The sequence below is a fragment of the Pseudorasbora parva genome, chromosome 21 (assembly GCF_024679245.1).
Source record: "Pseudorasbora parva isolate DD20220531a chromosome 21, ASM2467924v1, whole genome shotgun sequence".
Taxonomy (NCBI): domain Eukaryota; kingdom Metazoa; phylum Chordata; class Actinopteri; order Cypriniformes; family Gobionidae; genus Pseudorasbora; species Pseudorasbora parva.
The window spans coordinates 14,639,693-14,661,942 of record NC_090192.1 but is presented as its reverse complement, the minus strand read 5'-3'; the positions used below and the strand labels follow the sequence as shown (position 1 = coordinate 14,661,942).

General features: G+C 37.3%; 1 protein-coding gene across 1 annotated transcript in view; it reads right to left on the bottom strand.

The window, feature by feature from the left end:
- Positions 1-261: 261 nt before the first annotated feature.
- The window catches only part of oplah (5-oxoprolinase, ATP-hydrolysing), a 56,140-nt gene continuing 34,151 nt past the window's right edge, over positions 262-22,250 (bottom strand). Inside the window, exons 12-27 of the mRNA XM_067429653.1 lie at positions 19,760-19,930; positions 19,479-19,616; positions 19,266-19,404; positions 16,595-16,707; positions 14,617-14,768; positions 14,340-14,500; positions 11,875-11,976; positions 9,974-10,148; positions 9,649-9,833; positions 9,387-9,533; positions 7,106-7,240; positions 6,525-6,674; positions 5,361-5,518; positions 5,126-5,286; positions 4,353-4,450; positions 262-479 (exon numbers count right to left, since the gene is read on the bottom strand). Coding sequence (XP_067285754.1) covers positions 360-479; positions 4,353-4,450; positions 5,126-5,286; positions 5,361-5,518; positions 6,525-6,674; positions 7,106-7,240; positions 9,387-9,533; positions 9,649-9,833; positions 9,974-10,148; positions 11,875-11,976; positions 14,340-14,500; positions 14,617-14,768; positions 16,595-16,707; positions 19,266-19,404; positions 19,479-19,616; positions 19,760-19,930 — 2,305 coding nt within the window. The 3' untranslated portion in view covers positions 262-359. The remainder of the gene's footprint in view (positions 480-4,352; positions 4,451-5,125; positions 5,287-5,360; positions 5,519-6,524; positions 6,675-7,105; positions 7,241-9,386; positions 9,534-9,648; positions 9,834-9,973; positions 10,149-11,874; positions 11,977-14,339; positions 14,501-14,616; positions 14,769-16,594; positions 16,708-19,265; positions 19,405-19,478; positions 19,617-19,759; positions 19,931-22,250) is intronic.

Genomic DNA, 22,250 nt, shown 5'->3' with positions numbered 1-22,250 from the left:
TTTTATAAATCCGCTTGGAAATGTAATGTGCCTGATTGCTCTTAATTTTACATTCTCGGACCCTAAGCAGGTAACACCCTGGCCAGTTCATACAAAATGTCACTTATACGGTTGCTGTAATTTCCAGTCAGTGCATGTTAATAGAATAGAATGTTACTGATTTGAAATATACTGATCATTGATTATCTCATCACATTATATATACTCTAAACCAATTTTTGTAAATCACAGTGTAGCAGAACAGAAAAAATACACTTTACATAAGAGGTTGCATTAGACTTTATTTCATCTTTCTAAAAAAATGTTTCTCTATTGTCCAATGCTTTGTTCCCTAAAAAGCATGAATCCATGAAGTCTTCTTAGACTGTATCCTGCGTCTCATGCAGGCAACGACGTTTAGAAGGAAGCTGATGGTCTCCATCCTCTTCATCATCATGTCCATATCCACCTCCTCCAGGGGTGAACAGACTGAACATGTCCTGTCATGTATGCCACAGGTTACACAAGTCCATTTTATTTAAAGTTTCTTGTCGCTAACTCCACTAACAGAAAACAACTTCTTAAAAAAAACATATATCTATCCATCCATCCATCCATCCCTCCATCCCTCCAATTATTTTTAAGGCTTTGTCAAATCAGCATTCAAAGTTTGTTGAGTTAAAAATAACAGATTTTTAACAGATTTTAATTCAACTTCATTGCATCCAAAATTGAGGTAACAAACATGATGCATTTCAATTTTTTAAATGGCAATATGGCATCCTGTTTGCTAGCTCAATTCAAATTCAGGAACTGAATTGGAATTCAAATGGCATTCTCACTTCAGTTCTGAATGGCACAGATGCCTGGGAAATTCTTTAGAAGTCATGCATCTCTATGCCCTGCTCACTCTGAAGGGCACAGCACCGCAAATGTAAACAGTTACTTTTTATTGATTACATGTTAGTCTCACAATGGCAGTAAACTATTCTTTAAAGGTAGGGTAGGTAAGAATGATCAAAAACACTTTTGTCCAAATGTTCTTGATATGTCAATACATCAATCAATCAATACATAATTAAAAAGTAAGTACTCTGAAAAAGAGAGTATAAAAATCAAGCGACTCTAGACTTTTTAATTTGCAAGAAACAGCGCTCATTATTTTCGTTCGGGAAGAAAGAAGTGATTGGCTTGGGCGACTGTCACTCTCTCTTGCTACCACGGCAACTAGAGATGTCCCGATCCGATCACGTGATCGGAAATCGGGCCCAATCACGTGATTTTAGACTCGATCGGAATCGGACGTTACATCCCGATCAGGACTCGGATGAATATTCCGGGTTGCCGTGTAAACGGTGCGCACTTGCACCGCGGTTCATCTCGCATCTGATGACGCATCAATAATATGGGTTTAACTTGAAAATAATGCGTTACGCATGTTTATGTCGATGGATACACGTGCTGGCTCCTCAGTGATACATTACTACAGCGCTAATAAAAGAAAAACGTGGGCAAAATGGTCTATCTGTGTAAACTTTGTTCAATTCATGCGAGTGCTGCTGTATGTTCGAATATGAGCAGTCATTTTCAGTCATCACTCGGGTATATTCGCCAGAAGACGCGAATGAGCGCGCGCACGCTGATCTGTCTTTGTGAATCATCCGGAAGTGCGCACTCATCTCACAGCGCGCATATATTGAGTTCTCTTTCAAGTCTTGTGCCTAAAAGGACAAACTCACACAAGAAGTATGTCAACATGTCCATCTTGATAAGTATCCAAGCAGACATGGTCTGAATATGCCTTAAGAGGACTTTACAGTCGAGAAAGACAACGCAGAGCCTTCCATTAGGTCTTAAAGGGGCAGTAACCTTTACTGCTGTCTGTTTATTGTCAAACAAAAGATAAGGAATCACTCACTGCTCTTGATTGAATAACTTTTGTAAGGATTAGTCTTTAATTTAAACAGTTAAATATGCAGCTATTTTACATTTGATTAGCCTACTTTATTCAATTTCTCAACCTAAAAACTAATGTTACACCTATAAAAACCTGAAAAGCATTGTTAATTACACTTCAATCAAATTACATTTCAAATATTTTTTCCCTAAAGTTAGTTTATGTCATTGTAGGCAGTTATTGTCACGATGATTTAATTTCAAGTGTTTGTTTTTTAAATAAGTTTAGTTTTAGTTAGTTATTTGATGCTATAAAACCGGCTGTGTGATGTCATGATTGACAGCTGAGATCGACATCTTCTCTGAGTGAAGTTGTCACTGAGGCACTAACAGACTTTTTTTTGGGAGTTTTGGGAGCAGATTATTTAATTTCCATGTTTATTTCACACCAACATAATTAATTGTTCTGCATCTGTGAGAGTATGGGCGGGCTTTTGATATCGCCATTGTACTTCCTGCTCTGCGCAACTACGGTCCCAGACTTGTTTATATTTAGGCCTACTGTTGCACTAAAATCCAAAAGTGAAGAATTTATGTTATTTATTACTTGATTGTTCAAGCTACCTCACAGAAGTGCTCTGTTTGTTAGAGTTGTTGAATGTTAAAATAAGGTGAATAAAATAAAAAATAAGGAACATCCTGGTTCGTTTTTTCGCTCTTCTTTATTCTTTTTTTATGTATTATAGAAGTATCGGATCGGGACTCGGTATCGACACATACTCAAAATCAAATGACTCGGAGGCAAAAAAACCTGATCGGGACATCCCTGATGAGTACCACCGCTTTCGCTACAGGATCTGCCCACGTGCGCGCACCCGTTTGATTTGAGGAGTTCAAGCATAGATATGTATAGCCTACGACGTAGATGGAAAATGTATGTGAAAACTAACATTGACCCTTTGAAAGTGTTTAAATTAAACTAAATGTAAGGGTATTTCAAGAAGAGAAACCAACATATTTCTGCTGTTCTATAAGCATGCCCTTCTGTCAGCGAGTCTGTTGTCTATTTTTTCTATGCTGCTTGCGCTGAATTAAAGCCACAGTGCATAGTTCTTGATCAACTTGACCCGATTAACATGAAAGACAACTAATTTCACCATAAAATCATGTAGTGCAGTGTTCCGTGTGTTTCACAATCACCACATAACACCCAGCGCTGTGAAATAAATAATAAAATACACAAAAACACATCACTGCCAAAACTTCCAATGCCTGTTTAAATGATTAATCTAAGCGTATCTTAACTTTAATGTTACATTTATCAAGTGAACAATGTATATACAGCACATTATATCCATGTGTGTTTGGGAATGGGGCATATATGCTGCCCGTCATAAATCAAAGCACATCTCGGAGAAGAACACCGGCAAATGTGACAATGGACGATATTATAGTCTGTATTTGCAATACACAGTTCAGCTGCGAGTGATCAGCGACGTGGCTCCCGCTCTCCATATGCACTGCTTCTGCCCTATCAACCATAGATATCATATCTATGCCGTCAACGGACTCCTTGCATGTGCAGTGTGACATCTGAATGATGATGTCAGTACATGCACTCCGTTCCCCTCAGGTAAATAATGCGTCTTCCAGCTGAGCGGTCGGCCTAGAGCATTCATGTATTTTGGGAGTGTGGCTTTGGAAAGAGCCCAGAGGGGAGAAGGTGGAGTGAATGGAAATAATGAGTCGTGAGAGGTCTACAGACACTCAATTTTTTATACTTTCTTTTTTAGAGTACTTACATTTGAATTATGTATTGATATATAAAGAAAGTTTAAACAATTTTGGAAAAAAAAGTTTTATAACCAATTCTTAGCTACCCTACCTTTAATCGATTAATTTTCCCTACTACTTCTTTTTAATCTTTTAAAGATATGCCCCTTTTAACAAGATGTAAGTCTCAGGTGTCCTCAGAATGTGCCTGTGAAGTTCCGGCTCAAAATACCCCACAGATCATTTATTATATGTTATAAATGGCCATTTTTGAGTGGAAGTTAAGTGTATTTTGATGTATTTTGAAATTTGCTGCTGCTCCCTGTCACACTTTCCAGAAGAAGGAAAAGCCTGAACAGCTCGTGCCTCAATCTGGATACTTAATTCATGTAAAATATATTGTATATTTTTTCTGTAGCTATAATCAACAAATTTAAATTAATAGTTTCATTTCTCCATCAGTTTTAATTTGATTATGTATTATTCGCAATATAAATATGCAATGCTTTGTGTCCTTTAGCTTTTTTATCTGATTTTCAAAAACTTTTTTGCTTCAAAATTGAATAGAAAAAAAGTACATATACATATGTATACAAACATACAGCTTTATTTCTAGAACTCTAATGCTGTCTCTCCTTTTAACCAAAGTATTATTGATTTGGAGGCATTTAGAAGTATACAAAAACACGCATAGTTTGTCTTACCCCAGGATCCAGGCTGATGGTATTCTTCGCCCCTAAATTTAAGACTCTGCCATCCGTTCTATGTAACAAATTCAGCCCTGGTGCTCCATTTTTACCTCCTAGACAAGCCAAAAATTATATGTATGTGTATGTAACCTTAAGCACATAGATGAAAGCACATATATATATATATATATATATATATATATATATATATATATATATATATATATATATATATATATATATATATATATATATATATATTATACATACACATATATATATATATACATATACATTATATATATACACCAATCAGGCATAAAATTATGACAATAAAAATGTGCAAGCGTAAGAATTTGAGCAAGTCTGACAAGGGACAAATTTTGATGACTGGGTCAAAGTATCTTCAAAACTGCAGCTCTTGTGGGATGTTCCCAGCCTGCAGTGGTCAGTATCTATCAAAAGCGCTCCAAGGAAGGAACAGTGGTGCATCAGGAACAGGGTCATGAGCGGCCAAGGCTCATTGATGCACATGGAGAGCAAGAATTGCTCAAGAAGTTAATACTGGTTCTGATAGAAAGGTGTCAGAATACACAGAGCATAGCAGTTTGTTGCGTATGGGGCTGCATAACCGCAGACCAGTCAGGGTGCCCATACTGAACCATTGGCAGCTGTTTTGGCAGCAAAAGGGGGACCAACACAATATCATCATGTTAAGGTCATAATGTTATGCCTGATTGTTGTGTAAATAAATAAATAAATAAATAAATAAATGCAAATGAAGGTACCGTGTAGGCCATAGGGTCGTGTAGAGCGCCTCTCTGTCAGTACTGACAGAACCACTGGACTACGAAATCGAAGTTTCCGGACCACACCATCACCGCCTTGGTACAGACCTTTGCCTCCAGAACCGGGCCGAAGAGAAAACTGCTCAAGAATCACTGGATACCTGGGAAGCCAATCAACTCAACTTCAAATATCTTTCATGTTATGAATGAATATAATGCTGTTAAATATTCAGACCTGCTCTCCAGGATCTCAGGGTCAGTGATACGAGTGTTTGTCATGTGAGTGTGAACTCCACCACGTCCATTCCAGGTTGGCCCCGCCCCCGCACCACCGGCAACCGTCTCATAGTAACCAATTTTCTCACTGCCGAATGACACATTGTTCATGCAACCCTTAAAAGAAAATATGAGAGAAAGCACAAAGTGGGATCATAAATGGCGTCTAAATGGACTCCACCTCCATAAAGTTATGTTTTTCTGTGAGATAAGGTTGGTATTATTGCACAGCTAATATTTAATCTCACTGGCCACTATGTGACACTGTCATACAAGACACATGTCTTAACCACTCATATACTATAATGATTTTATGTATATTAGATTATATTAGTTTTAATATGTTTACATGTTGTCAGTCATTTTAGCCCATTTTATTCCTCTTATCTGTTTTAATGTGTGTATGTCTTTAAATGTTACTGGGTCTGTCTGTCAGGAAACAGGAAGTAGACCAGCATACTACGCCAAGTCAAAGTACTCTCAAAAGTGCTATTCCGCCATACATTACAGTTCCTTTTTAACCCGCTAAGAAAAGCGCCATGTTTTATTTTGTGTTACCATACTAGGTCGTTCAGCTATTTGTGTAATTGTATTTAAATAGGGAAAATGTGGAGGTGTTTGGTCACTTCTAACTTGACCATAGACCTGCATTATGTGAGGCACAGACAAGAACGGTTTGACCTAAAATGATCAAAATTGAAACTACTGGGGAAACAAATACTCCTACATCTCAGATGCCCATGAGGTATGCTAAAACATATCAAAAAGTAATTTCAAAGTGAACTATCCCTTTAAGTCCTTAGTTCTCACTCAGTGTTGGTCCGTCTTTGTCAATGTCAACAACATGTTTCTTGAGTTTCATTATTAAAATTCCTGTTTCCAAGTCATCATCGTCTTCATCGTGAGATTCCATCAGCTCATATCGTGAAATTGTTTTAAAGTAGATTTACAGAAAATCTGTGCATTGTGAAAAGCTCCATACAAATAAATTGGACTTGACCTTAAGCATCCAAAACCATACGGTCTGAAATCCAGGTCTGGATTTTTGCCGTGTGAGTTCAGAAGCTCAAGGAGATTTCCTCAACTGCTGTAGATTCAGACCATTCTGTTTGATAAAACACACCTGTGAGGCTGCACAGACTTGGAAGGCTCTGAAGATGACATCCACCACTCTCTGTGAGGTCAGCACATTACCGCCCACTACTGCAGCATTCTGAGACGGCTGCAGGATCGAGCCAGGGGGGATGATGACTTTAACAGGGGTCAGACAGCCCTGTAACACAAAACAAATCATGACACAAGAAGACTTTCTAATTTAATAATAATTGTAATATTATTATTTGCAAGAAAGTCTTCTTGGGTAAATAATTTATTACAGTCATAATTACATATGTTACATGTAGTTACTATAGTAATAAATTATGCGTAATTACATTCAACTAACTCTCACATGTAGTTACTTAATATTACTCAGTACCTAAATGTATAGTTACAGTTTAACAAACACACCTTTAAATAATGTGTAACCCAAATCGTATAGTAAGTATGTTGTTAATAAACATTACTCAGTGCTTGCTCCCCCTAATATGCAAATCTGCATATTAAACTGAATCCTGAAATGACACTGAAGACTAAAGTAATAAAAATCAGGAAATTCTGAAAATGAATAGATTTTATTGAGCACAATCCACCAAAGTGCTTCACCTGGTTGAGGGGGATGTCCTGGCCCACCATGCATCTCAGAGAGTATATGAGGGCAGAGAGGGTGATGGCACGAGGAGCATTACAGTTGCCCCACACTTCTGTCCCTGTGCCGGTGAAATCAAACACTGCGCTGCCCTGCAGACAGACACAACAATGGACAGAGGTATTGATCTTCACTGTACTGCAACTTGAAATATTTTCCTTTTTAATGTCATTTTAGCACTCAGTTTGTACTGTTTGTAGAGTTTTATCTATTATTCTTTACCATTAAATGAGGACGAGCATGTTCTTACATTGTTTACTGTTGTTGCTTGACAAAAAAAATTGTGGAGCTGAGGGTGGAAACTTGCATATTAAGGGGGCGGTAATGTTATAATAAGATCCCTTTCTGGCCCATTCCTCCATGCAGATCTCCTCTAGAGCAGTGATGTTTTAGGGCTGTTGCTGGGCAACACAGATTTTTAACTCCCTCCAAAGATTTTCTTTGGGGTTAAGATCTGGAGACTCCAGGACCTGAAAATGCTTCTTAGGAAGCTACTCCTTCATTGCCCGAGCGGTGTGTTTGGGATCATTCGCATGCTGAAAGACCCAGCCGAGTTTGATCTTCAATGCCATTGCTGATGGAAAGTTTTTACTAAAAAATCTCACAATAATTGGCCCCATTCATTCTTTCCTTTACACGGATCAGTCGTCCTGGTCCCTTTGCAGAAAAACAGCCCCAATGCATGATGTTTCCACCCCCATGCTTCACAGTAGGTATGGTGTTCTTTGGATGCAACTCAGCATTCTTTCTCCTCCACAAAAAAAAACAAAACAAAAAAACATGAAAAGTTGAGTTTTTACCAAAAAGTTCTATTTTGGTTTCATCTCACCATACGACATTCTCCCAATCCTCTCTAGCATCAAAATCATCCAAATGCTCGCTAGCAAACTTCAGACGGGCACAGACATGTACTGGCTTAAGCAGGGGGGAACGTCTGGCACTGCAGGATTTGAGTCCCTGGCGGCATAGTGTGTACCTTGTTACTTTGATCCCAGCTCTCTGCAGGTCATTCACTAGGTCCCCCCATGTGGTTCTGGGATTTTTGCTCACCGTTCTTGTGATCACTCATCCCACGGGGTGAGATCCTGCGTGGAGCCCCAGATCGAAGGAGATTATCAGTGGTCTTGTATGTCTTCCATTTTCGAATAATTAAACCCACAGTTGATTTCTTCACACTAAGTTGCTTATCTATTACAGATTCAGTCTTCCCAGTCTGGGGCAGGTCTACAATTTTGTTTCTGGTGTTCTTTTACAGCTCTTTGGTCTTGGTCATAGTAGAGTCTGGAGTCTGAGGTTGTGGACAGATGTCTTTTATACTGATAACGAGTTCAAAAAGGTGTTATTAATACAGGTAACGAGTGGAGGACAGAGGAGCCTCTTAAAGAAGAAGTTCCAGGTCTGTGAGAGCCATAAATCTTGCTTTTTTGTAGGTGACCAAATACTTATTTTCCACCATAAATTGCAAATAAATTCTTTACAAATCAGAGTTGAAGTTGACCTATGATGAATATTACCGGCCTCTCTCATCTTTTTAAGTGGGAGAACTTACACAATTGGTGGCTGACTAAATACTTTTTTGCCCCACTGTAGCTGTGTCTGTTTTCTAGAAGATCACACAGACAGAACGTTATGCTTTTTTGGAATTGCGCACTCATACTAATTAGCTGTTTAGTAAATATAATTTGCTGTTTTAGTAAAAAGGCTAAATATAGTCTGTGTTCTGTGCACTTTGTTCATATACACTTCAAACGAAAGCATATAATATAGCCCAGTAATGTACTCTGACTGATGCAGGTTCTCTTTAATGCTTTTGAGATGTGTTTTTTCTCAGCGAATTGCATTTTATCTGTAAATGTTAGAAAGTCAAGCAAATATTTCCATTTTGCATAAAGGCTCGTTTTGGACAGCATGTGAGTCTGCGTTAAACTTCACAGACTTTAGAGACTTTGAGTTCCAGTGAACATACACTTCAAACAGACAGGGCGCAATAGAATAGGAGCAAAATAATTCTGATTAAAACACAATTTTTTATTATTTTTGAATTTAAATGTTGCTCAAGAGTCCAAATATCTCGATATTAAATACAGTATGAAACATAGAAGTATGAAACATAGATAGGACGATAACAGAAATATAGTATAAAACATAGAAGGATGGAAAGGATCAAAATGCAAAAAACAATTCAGTTCTATTTCAGAAATGTATTTTAATTTGAAAAAAGTTAATATAATTTCTTACTTCTTGTTCATCAATCTGGACCTTCAATCTGATTGGTGTCCCATCATCCATTTGATCTTCTGCTTCAACCTCAAGGGAACCCGTTTCCTGTCGCCGCCGACGGGCGAAGTCCTTCAGCATGTCACGAACTGCAAGCTCTGCGTTACTCTAGATATTCGATATACACAGGGTGTTTTATGATGACTATTAGGCAATCCCTGACAAAACCATCAAGCTGAGATTTTCACCAGCCATATTTAATACATCACACCAATGTCCACACCTGAATGTATCCCATGTATGCCTGGACGACCTCCAGGCCGTAGAAGGTGATTAACTCCCCCACAAGCTGACAGCCCCTCTGATTGGCTGCTACTTGTGCTCGAAGGTCTGAAAGGTTGTCACGGAGATTGCGTGTCCCAGAACATCCTGGGTATTGAGCAGGTGCCATGAGGGCTTCGGTCACAGCTGATAGACATAAATAAAAAATGAAAATAAATACTAGTCTAATATGGACTGACCATGGAAATACCCTGGTATTACAATATGGTAATAATAATAATAATAATAATTCAGTACTATCTGTACACGGTACACTTTATTCTAACCTTTCTCCTGAAAGACCCCACCCGTGACCAGTTTAAAGGAAGTGAAGACGGCGCCCTCCTGCTGTAGACAGGTGGAGTGGGGAGGCATGGAACCTGGAGTGATGCCCCCTATATCAGCATGATGCCCCCTACTGGCCACAAAGAACACCGGCACACTCATGCCATCACGAAACACCTGTATAACAGAGTAATTCTCATCAAGTTATGCTGTAAGCCTATTGTTATGATAAACAATTAAAACAAAATGTGCATTGTGAAATTGTGCATATACACTGCCGTTCAAAAGTTTGGGATCGGTAAGATTTTTAATGTTTTTAAAATAAATCTCTTCTTCTCACCAAGGCTGCAGTTATTCATTTTCAGAATTTCCTGATTTCTATTACTTTAGTCTTCAGTGTCATTTCAGGATTCAGTTTAATATGCAACATACAATACATATATATATATATATATAATATATATATATATATATATATATATATATATATATATATATATATATATTTTTTTTTTTTTTACACAAACAGTTATTTTAAATTGCAATATGTTTTACAATATAAAAAATACTAAATGCAGCCTGGGTGAGCATAAGATACTTTCAAAAACATTTAAAGAAACTTACCGATCAAGCTATTAAAACATTTACTAAATCACACGTTTATGTTATTATTGTACCTATAATTAAAAGGTTTTTTTCCATTTTAGATGAGAAGGCCTGGCTCCATTCTATTTCATCCCAATGGTTTTATATTAGGTTGAGGTCAGGACTCTGTGCAGGCCAGTCAAGTTCCTCCACATTAAACTCGCTCCTCCATGTCTTTATGGACCTTGCTTTGTGCACGCTTGAATTTACTGAGCTCCTGAGAGCCACCCATTCTTTCACACGTTTGTAGAAGCAGTCTGCATGCCTAGGCTGCATGACTTGATTTTAGACACCTGCAGTCATGGAAGTGATTGGGACACCTGAATTCAAGGACTTTGAGGGGTGTCCCAATACTTTAGGCAATAGAGTGTATGTATATACACTACTGTGTTTTGAAAAGAAATCTCCAAGTTCACCAAGGCTGCAGTTATTTGATGGAAAATACAGTAAAAACTGTGATATTGTGAAATATTATTACAATTTGAAATGACTGTTTTCTGTTGGAATATATTTGCATTCCTCTAAAGTCAAAGCTGAATTTTCAACAGTCATTAATGTAGTCTTCAGCTTCACATGACTAATATGCTGATTTGGTGCTCAAGAAACATTTCTTATTATTACTATCAGCGTTTAAAGAAGTTTTTGCTGCTTACTTTGTTTGTGGAAACTGTAATACACTACCTGTAACCGTATTTTTCTGTTTTATTCTGTATCCATTTTCCCTGTTTTCCTGTTTGAGTTCTTGTTGTTAGATTTGAGTTATGCACATACTGTATTCTGTGTTACATTGATTAGCACCCCCTGTGTATATAAGCCCTCAGTTTCTTCACTTTCCTCTATGTCTCGCGTTAACGGTTATGGTTGTGTTTTTTTTCTTCAATGTTTATTAAAATCTCTGTTATAGCTTGTTCATTCTGCATCACACATCTCTTCTTGGATTTAATATCCAGTGCTCTGTGTGACACTACTATTCAAAAGTTTAGGATAAGTAAGATTAAAAAGAAGAAAGCATTTTTTTAAATGCAGCCTTGGTGAACATAAGAAACTAAAAATGTTATTTATCCCAAATATGCCAATTTAAATGGTTTGTTACCTTGAATGTAACAAACGAGTCATGAGATAAATTCCAGATACATTACAGTAATGAAAAACAAGGCTTTTTTTTCAATGTTGAGGTGAAAATGAGTCAAACATGTTTGTGACAGCCTTAGCAGATCATTTAAAATGAAACTCAGAAAGTTCGTCATGTGCAACCTACAGGAGTGATGACAGTAAGGTCTGGTAGATGACTGCCGCCCGCACATGGATGATTACTGAGAATCACATCTCCCTCTTGCATGCTGCCTCCTGCCGACTTGATCTAAAATAAGTGAAAAGAGCCTCTGATCAATCTTACAGTTATTACAATACTTATAATTTCCTCTTCAAATTTAATTTAGTATATTAGTTTATTCAACATACAACACTAAACAAGCATATCTGCAATATTTTGGAATTTAGTTCACAAAATCTTCGAAAGAGCAGATTCTGATACATTCCAATTCGCATCACAAAAAATCTGCTAAGAGTGACAACTGATGCAATCTATCAAACATAGTGTCTATCAAACATCTCTGGATTTCCTAGAGTTAATCTACAGCATGGCGTATTATGTTAAACTGTGTATATGTACCAAGAAACGTATATTTTTTGTTTATGCAAAGAGGAGAAGCTGTTTCACCTCACTCAGCATTCATTTTCAATATTTCAAAGGCTGAATTATGCCACTTGAACCATGGTTTTGCATTTAAAAGGGTTTTTCTCTTTAAGGTTTTCAGTACAGATTAAACATCTATTAGGGACAGCTAAGTCTGACGATAGTTTGAAATCACCAGGCAGAAACAACTTGTGCGTGTGTGCGTGTCAGAGAGAGAGTGATTTTGTGTTATTTTCAATATGTTCTCAGTACGTGTGACTTTAAGCGTGTCGCATACACATTACTATGACAATTTTCACAGGGTGTTTGGGTCATGTTTAATGTGTGTGTGCGTGTGCGTGTGTGTGTGTGTTTCCTAGTTATTGACTGAGACCTCTTTTGTCCCCGTGTTGAGAGAAATTGGGAGTAAGTTCACTGCAAAAAATGCTTTTCTTACTTAGTATTTTTGACTTGTTTCTAGTCAAAATTTCTAACAAATTCTTACATTAAGAAACATTTACTTGACAAGTAAAAAATATTGTCTTGTTTTGGGGTTTTGTTTAAAATAAGCAAAATAATCTGCCAGTGGGGTAAGCAAAATAATCTTGTTTTCTGTTTGAATTAAGATTATGTTGCTTAACCCACTGGCGGATTTTGTTGCTAATTTTAAGCAAAAACTCTTTTAATTTTGAGTTATTTATTCCCCAAAACAAGACAATTAAGTAAGAAATTAAGTAAGAAAAGCATTTTTTTGCAGTGTTGAGGCATTGTGTGTGCTGTGCAAACTACTAAACACAACTTGCAAAAAAACTGATTCAGCATTCTTCAAAATGAACAAAAACAGTGAAATGCAAACCTGCAATAATTAAATGTTAAATTATATAAGTATTATTTATACTTATCTACTTTACTTTATTAACCAATGTTTTGCTGATGACATTCGATTATCCAATTTAACCATGCTAATAAGCAAAAAATGCTTTAAACAAACATCACATTTGTGTTCCTTTTTGGTTTTGTTGAAGAGTGCTGCAATCGAAAATTGTTCCAATAACCCAGCAGCTGAAAGGTTTGTTTAAGCTGCGCACTCTGCTGTACAGGCGTGAATTTGTTTTTTCTTTAGCCTGAGGTTTATTAATTTCACATGACAAATTTTTATTATTTTTTGTTATTAAAAAAATAAAGAATCAAGCCCAGCCCATGAAGAAAAAGAAACACAATATATTACTTTACATAGAAAGTAACTGAGTAATGTATTTCATATAACTGTGCACAGTTACCTACTGGTTTTCGATAAGCCAGCTTGGGATTTCCGGTGAACTGTCAGTCTATACTCACTGTACATGGACACAAAATCACCAGTGGTTGCTTTTTTAATGTTGTTTTTATATTTTAATGCCATTGTCACACTTGCCTAATAAGCCAATAAACCAGTTTTATAGATTGAAATATCAATGAAGCTAATGGGAACGTTGGAATAAGAAACATGAAATCTGTAATTGGACACCCAACCTTTTTTTAGCAATTCAAATGTGATGACCAAAAACATCATTTGATTGTCCACATTTGTAAAACCGAACGTTAATAAATACATTTAATAGAAAACACTTTTATTTAAAAATAAAAAAAATAATTAATTACCACTATAAGCAGGAGATGGTGACAGAGGAGCCATTTCCTATAATGTATTTTCCAGGTGATTTAGAATAAATATTAAGCATTATAAAATCACTAGGTTTAAAAATAAATGTTGTCAAGGTGAAGTATGAAGTAAATATTACACTATTAATGCTGTTAAAGCTACCTCAGGAAATTGACGATACCGACACACCAATAAGCGACATTTGACCAGAAGTTTTCCAGCTGGCTTATATTATTGTGGAAGTTCTTAAGAATGTTCTGTGCATATGGTCAATTAGTCACTTTTTTATGGACTAACGAAATGTAACATTACTTTTTAAAAGTAACTTAACCCAACACTGGCTACAACAATCAAGAATTCAACAATTCTGCTTAGTAATTTGTTGTATATTTGTGTGTTTGTGTACCTGGAACTGTACAGTCTCCTGCATGGCCCCTAGATGAACAGGGATGTGAGGAGCATTAGACACCAAACCTCCATCAGGACCAAACACAGCACAGGAAAAATCCAGACGCTCCTTTATATTGGTGGATATGGAGGTTCTCTGCAGCACACGACCCATCTGCTCTGTGTTTGAGGAACCATAACGCATCAGTGCATTTATAATAACATAGACATCCCACTATACACTGACCAGATTCCACATCAATATTCATTCCAAACTTTTTTCTGTCCCATCCAACCTGCGATGCTCATGAAGCGATGGGAGAAAATGGACAACTGGATGGTGTTGAGTTCAGTTCCTAAGACACACTGCGTTCCCATACCGACAGCAATACACACGTCACCGTCCTCTGTCAGATGAGCCACACATGTCGGCTCCACAAGAATCGTGCTGACAAAAAAAAGTATATAATTTTTTTTTTAAATAAAAAGATATATAGTTAAGAAACAATGAGAACATTTCTAAACACCTTAGATCAACCGTTAATTGGCAAATCCCAGACTGGAATTCTTACTTAACAGATTACATTGGAAGAGCTGGAGACTGAAACAGGTAGTAACAGTTTCCCATTGGAAGAACAGCAGCAGTTTAGAGAAAAGCTAAAGAGAAGAACCCTCTCCTTTTAAGATATTTTCATTGGATGCTTGAAGAGGGGCAGAACACTTCATTTTAAAGTGACAGTTACACATTAAATGTACTTACTATAGCAAGTATTTGACAAGTAATTAACCTAAACCAAATCCTAACCCTATAATAGGTACATGTAGTTAAAGGGTTAGTTCACCCAAAAATGAAATTTATGTCATTAATGACTCACCCTAATGCCGTTCCACACCCGTAAGACCTCCGTTCATCTTCAGAACACAGTTTAAGATATTTTATATTTTAGTCCCAGAGCACATGCAGTCTATGGACACTGTACTGTCCATGTCCAAAAAGCTAATAAAAACATCATCAAAGTAGTCCATATGTGACATCAGTTGGTTGATTAGAATCTCTTGAAGCATCAAAAATACATTTTGGTCAAAAAAAAAAAAAAAAAAAAAAGACTTATTTCAGCATCAGTCTTCCGCATTTGTTTTCAAACCTCAAATAATCCGCAATTAACATTTGAATCTCTTAATGGTTTGGTAGAATTTTTTGTAAACCGTGTCAAAGATTACAGGTTCTAATCTGCCCCCATATAGTTTTTTTTCTTCATTAAAATCAATGTTTAATGATTGTATAATAAGAGCATGGACACATTTGTGTGCATTTAGTTTTTTTGATTTCACAGGTAAGAATAGTCTCTCTCCGCAGTGGAATTAAGCGATAGATTGACATGCTCGTCTGTGTGAAGACTGTGAACGAGCCAAGAGAGAACATAAACCCCGCCTACTTTGATTTGATTGGCCATCTAAATCATTTTGACATTGACGAGAGATGTTAGACCTGAAGCAAAACAGACTAAAATTTTTACTTTTAAACCTTTTGTCATCCTAACATACAGAGCGCTGTGTAATGGAGTGCATTAGAGCAGTGGAAGAATTTCAAATATTGGGAGGGACAATTTGGCCATTTCTGAAATTAACTTTAATTTAAATTAAAATTAAAATGAAAACTGTTAATATAAAGATAAATGCTAATTCAAAATAAGAATAAAAACTATAAGATTATATAAATAATACAAAAATAACACGGATTACTTGCAGCTTTATATGCCTTAAAACTAAAACCAGAAAGAACAGGGAAGGGAGTATGTTTAGTCAAATTATTTTCACTGAAGCTTCATGCAAGTATGCTATCTACAGAAAAGTAACTATATGAATTGCGTTATAATTCAGTCAATTTTATGTTCACGCTGTGCTCGTTTTTCTTGTAAGCCTCATGTGACCGAATTTTTAACAGAGCTCCAACATGGGGTGAGATCTGCATGTGCGCAGATCGATCGCAGGCTTTGTTACACAGGTTTGGGCCGGATACAAAATTAAATTAGTGCTGCTGTCAGATAATGGTCTGCTGTTCTGGTACTTTGTACTCCCCAAATCTCCTCAAAAAGTCACATGATCTGTGAAATCATTCATATCTGGAGCAAATGCTGCAGGATAACACACAGACACACACACACTGAACTTTAACAGGCTTGATCAAACTGCCAACAATTGCAAGTTTAAAGTGGTGAGCATGATGACTATGTATGGTATAATATTTAGAAACTTTTAGGAACTCACACACACCTGTTCTTATCAATAATGATGGCTGGTCCCTGGATGCTGTGATCACAGCAAAGATTCTCCCACAGATACACACTGGTGTCCAGATAACGGTCCTCAAAGTAACACTGGGTCACCTGGGTCAGAAAAATGTTAGTCAATAACATTCCTGTATAATTCCTAGGTTTTATTAATAATAGCGACAAATTAAATCAAATATGTGTAAAGAATCTTGGAAAGTGATAATCTTGTGACAAAATGCAATAGTAAGAATGTTTCTGACGATCTTATATTTTTTTATTTTTTTATTTAAAAAAAAATTGTGAACACCTTTGATACCTCAAGAAATTGAGAAAAACCACCAAAGAGGGGGAATGGAAATTTAGAAGAAGCACAAGTATGTCCTGAACCTTGACTGCTAAAGGGATAGTTCACCCAAAAATGAAAATTATCCTATAATCTACTCACCCTCAAGCCATCCTAGGTGTATATGACATTCTTCTTTCAAAGGAATATAACCAGTTTTATTAAATAATTTCCTGGCTAATCCAAGCTAATGCGTTAACGGAAGTGAATGGCAGCCCAAAATTTGAAACCCAAAAAAGTGCATCCATCCATTATAAAAGTAATCCAATACTTTGATACCAATCTTTCATTTAAAAGCCACGTTTATAGCATCTGTAAAACTGCATTCTACCATCTTAAAAATATATATAAATTACGGCACATGCTTTCAATGCAAAAAGCTGAACAGTTAGTTTATGCATTCATGAGCTCAAGGCTAGATTATTGTAATGCTCTACTGGGTGGTTGCCCTGCTCGCTTAATAAACAAACTCCAACTGGTCCAAAACGCAGCAGCTAGAGTTCTTACTAGAACCAGGGAAGTACGATCATATTAGTCCAATTCTGCCAACACTGCACTGGCTCCCTATTAAACATTGCATACATTTTAAAATCTTACTTATTACTTATAAAGCATTAAATGGTTTAGCTCCCCAGTACTTGAGCGAGCTCTTAACATATTATACTCCATCACTCCTATTGCAGTCTCAAAACTCTGGCCAGTTGATAATACCTAGAATATCTAAATCAACTGCAGGCGGTCAATTCTTTTCCTACTTAGCACCTAAACTCTGGAACAGTCTTCCTAGCATTGTTCAGGAGGCAGTCAGACACACTCTGTCAGTTTAAATCTAGACTAAAAACATCTCTTTACTATGGCATACACATAGAACATTTTTAACTTTCATTATTCAAATCAATTGACTGATTGTTAGGCTGCATTAACTAGGTCAGCCGGAACCGGGGAAACTTCCCATAACACCTGATGTACTCGTTATATCATAAAAAGAGTGGCATCCACACTAATGTTAGTCTCTGTTTATTCCGAGGTTCACTGCAGTCGGCCGGATCCAGATCAGATGATAGACCTGCACCAAGACATAACCAACGCATCCCCGAAGAGTCTGCTGAGACCGTGTCAATTAGTGTCTCCTCTGCTTCACCAACACGCCATTCTAAATAAACCTGTCTTCAGCGCGATGACTCTGATCCTTCAAATAATATATATATATACACATATTTTTGTGTAATCAAAGTGTCATCCTCAATAAACCCGTGTCTTGCGTGATACCTCAAACTTTCAAATATTCCGATCTAATATGATTTCTGACCAGTAAGGTTGCCAAAATAATAATCATACACCGTGTGTTAATAGGCCAGAGGAGAACTGGCACCCCGACTGAGGCTGGTTTCTCCCAAGGTTTATTTTTCTCCATCATGCCCTGATGGAGTTTTGGTTCCTTGCCACTGTCACCTTTGGCTTGGCTTGCTCATTTGGGGACTCTAAAATTTCGATCTAAGTTTTCAACTAAATATCCAAATAAAATGTATTACTAAATTAACTGTATAATCTATTTCACCAATCTGCCCACATTGTTGCTATGACATAAATTGAAATGAGCTGATAACATCACCGTTCTATCCAGAACGACTGTACAGCCGAATTAAATTTTGTTGCAATATTTTCCTGGTTAACACTGTAAAGCTGCTTTGAAAAATCGTCATTGTAAAAGCGCTATATAAATAAAGTTGACTTGACTTGACTTAATACATACAGCTCCAGGGGGTTAATAAAGACCTTCTGAATTGATTTGATGGGTTTGTGTAAGAAATATATCCATATATAAAACTTTATAAAGTAAAATACTTAGCTTCTGGTCAACCGCCTTCCGTATTCAACTTACAAAAAAGGTGTAATGCCTCTCGCAGTTCAAAGCGCTTACGCTATGTTGCGCACTATGATTTTTCCGTAAGTTGGACGGATGCATTTTTTTGACTTCAAATTCTGGGCTGCCATTTACTGCCATTCAAAATCTGATGCCATTTTGTTCACTTTTGCCTGTTTGGTGATTAGAAGCAATGCCTTTGGACCTTTGCCTTGAAATGAACATGATGTGATAACTGAGTGTTTTCCTAGTTGTGATGAAGAACTTATCATCCAGTGTGCAACCAAATTTAGTGTACCCCAAATCATTAACACTAAGACTATGTCCCATCTATCGGACCTCAAAAAGGGTTCATTACATCTTTGAGCAATACCTTGACTTCCTAACATCTGCGGCTGTCTGAAGGAGCAGTTTCAGTCTTTCAAAAAAAAAAAGAAAAGGTTAGGTTTGCATAAGTTTTAATACCGTGATAGGTTTTGGAGATTTCTGCCCTGCTTTGGGCTGCACTTTTGACCTAATTCCAGACTTCCCAGAACCACGCACACGGATATCATCCACCATGATTGGCCGATCTGTGATGGTGAAGCCAAACTCTTTCAGATATCTGATGTAGAAGCAGAACGAGTGAGAGACAGAACAGGAGTCATTTTTGACCAATCACAATAGAAACAGCAGTACCGTTTAGTGAAGGCTGTGCGGAAGTCTCCCGAGCGACAAGAGTGGGCGTTACTGGGGTGACCTGCAGCCGTGATCATGAGCGCGCAATCTGTGCCCTCATAGCGCAGGTGCAGGAACACTTCTATACTGATCTGAGAACTGTAAAGACACAATTATTTAATTATCATCCAATTATTGCAAAATTATTTGTTGCACTTTTATTTGTGTTTGTAAAACGTTACTGATACACCAGATGAGCAAAAAGAGAAGCTCTTCATTTTGACTTTATCCTTGAGAGTAACCTGCTAAAGCCTTGTTTGCTCAGTATTTGGTCGCAGCGTTGAGAGAGTTCCTCTATCCTGCGGTCCAGCTTAGAGTATGAACCCGCTTCATACTGTAGAGAACACGGTTCCTGAACCTCCTCCACCACATCAGCCAAAGCCAAACCATATGCTGACAGCACTCCGCTGTATCTAACAGTAGAAAGAGAAGGAATATTGTACTGTCACCAATTAATAAAAATAAAAAAAAAACTTACAACTTCATACACTTCATTCATGTCAATGTTCTTATTCTAAAGACTTTATTTAAGGACACTTTATTTTAAATACAGAATGAATATAAATATTAAATACAGCCAATCAGGGCCTAACAACTATTTGCAATGCCTGCCAATGGCCGATGACTTAAGAAAATGTACCAGTCATAAAGATTTTTTTCTCTATTCCAATTTCAATAATCCCATCTAAAACTACTAACCTAACTAATATAAATTAAACAGTAAAAACAACACAAGATCAAAACAAATAACAAGCAAGAGCACACATAAATACAGTAGATCAAAGATACTAATTAAATTAAAGCCGCCAGAGGAAAAGGCCTCGCCCCCGTGACCCCTCTACCAACAGAAAACAGTGGGCAATGTGCATTTAAGTATATAAAAATAGGAAGACTATATCAGTCATTTGTATTTGCCACTCTTCTTGCTACCAGCTGGTGGCACTATAACCAACTCAATTTTGGTATTTAGATGTCTTCAGGCCAGGGTACTTATCAAACATGTGATTTTTGAGGCAGATTGGACATTGTATGCTTGAGTTACAACTGCTTCCTTCTTCATGACTATAACAGCAAGCTAAGTGTTGCTGGAATGTTTTAGAATGTTTCTAGCATGTTTAGTACTCAATTGCATCTTTTAGTATGTTGCTAGTAGTACATCAGAGTGTTAAACGTCACTTCCTGTTGCCAGAGGGTGACGCTATTACTATAACTGAATATTGCCATGTAGATGTCTTCAGGTCAGGACTTGTATCCAACATGTGGTGTTTAGGGCAGATTGGACATTGTATGCCTGAGTTACAACAACTTCCTGTTCTGCGGTGTAAATTCAAGTGACAACCTCCCCCATTTTCTCTTAAAGCCAATAATACGGATGTGACAAACTGCAATTCATCGACTGGCCACTAGGGACAGGCTCCAGACGGGAGCAGAATCCCTGTGAGCCCCTGTTAACATGCCCAACTTTACAGCAGAAAAAAAAACATGTTTAAAGTCTGGTACAAATTGTGGTTTTGGTCTATTTATCTAATTGTGCCCTTCATGACAGCTGTGAGGGGGGTGATTTTTTTAAAATATCTCATTCATGTACATTTTATAAAGCCTTATATTTCTGCGTAATTATGGGCGTGGTCACTTTGAATGACAGGTGGACAGCTGTTTGTCTTCTCTCTGTTAGTCATCACGTCACCTCAGCTCTGCCCACGGCCCAACTCTTTGTCCATTTTCTGTTATCCAGAAGTGACACGTGGTGACGTCCTGCCAAGATGGCAACGGCCAGCTCGACCCTACTTTACACATCAAAACTGCTCGTAGAATCCTATGGGTGACGTTACGGACACTACATCCATATATTTTTTTTACAGTCTATGTGTAAATCGCATACATTAACAGTTAGCCGAGTGTTGCATGATTCAACATGTTTCTAGCATGTTTGGTACTACATGGCATATTTAAATGCATTTCTGGGAGTGAATTAAAGAATGCCATTTACTGTTGCCAGCAAGTATCATACTATATGAGTAACTGAATATGGCCATTTATGTCTTCAGGCTAGGACTCAATAGCCTGAATGCCAGCTGAACTTAGCCCCGCAAAATTTTTAGGTCGGGCAGTTCGGTCTGGACTCGATCCATAAAGGAGTAATTATCACCAATAATTACCAATGAAATCATCAGGGTGGGCTTTAGACAATGACGGACAAATGATAAACAGTAATGTAATCATGCACGTCATCAAAGGGGCTTGGATTATATTTGTTTGAATCCTAAACAGAGAGCTTGTTTGTATCTGCATTCACCTTCACTATTTCTCTAAAAAATGATGATTATGTTGGGTAAGTACTCTGTGTATCCTTAAATTCTTTGATTTTTATCGTTTATTCGCGCGTGCAGACAGGGTTGCCAAGTTTTTACAACAAAACCCGCCAACTACTAGCCCAAAACAGTAACTTTCTCGGGGGGTTCTCCGGGAAAAAAAAATGTTGTTTGGGGGGGGGGGGGGGGGGGGGGGGTTAAAATGTGTGTTATTTTGGCAAGGTTGCTTGCTAAAATTCGCACTCATGGGTCTATATATCACATAATAGTCGCTTCAACCCATGAACATAGAAAACAAGGCTGCAGAAAAAAACGCGGACTTGGCAACACAGTGCAGTTGAGCTCTGTTGACATTTGACAACTAACGTAATGCGTCGCTTCGTTGCTCTGATTGGTTGTAGGTCTAGCCAATTGATGTCTT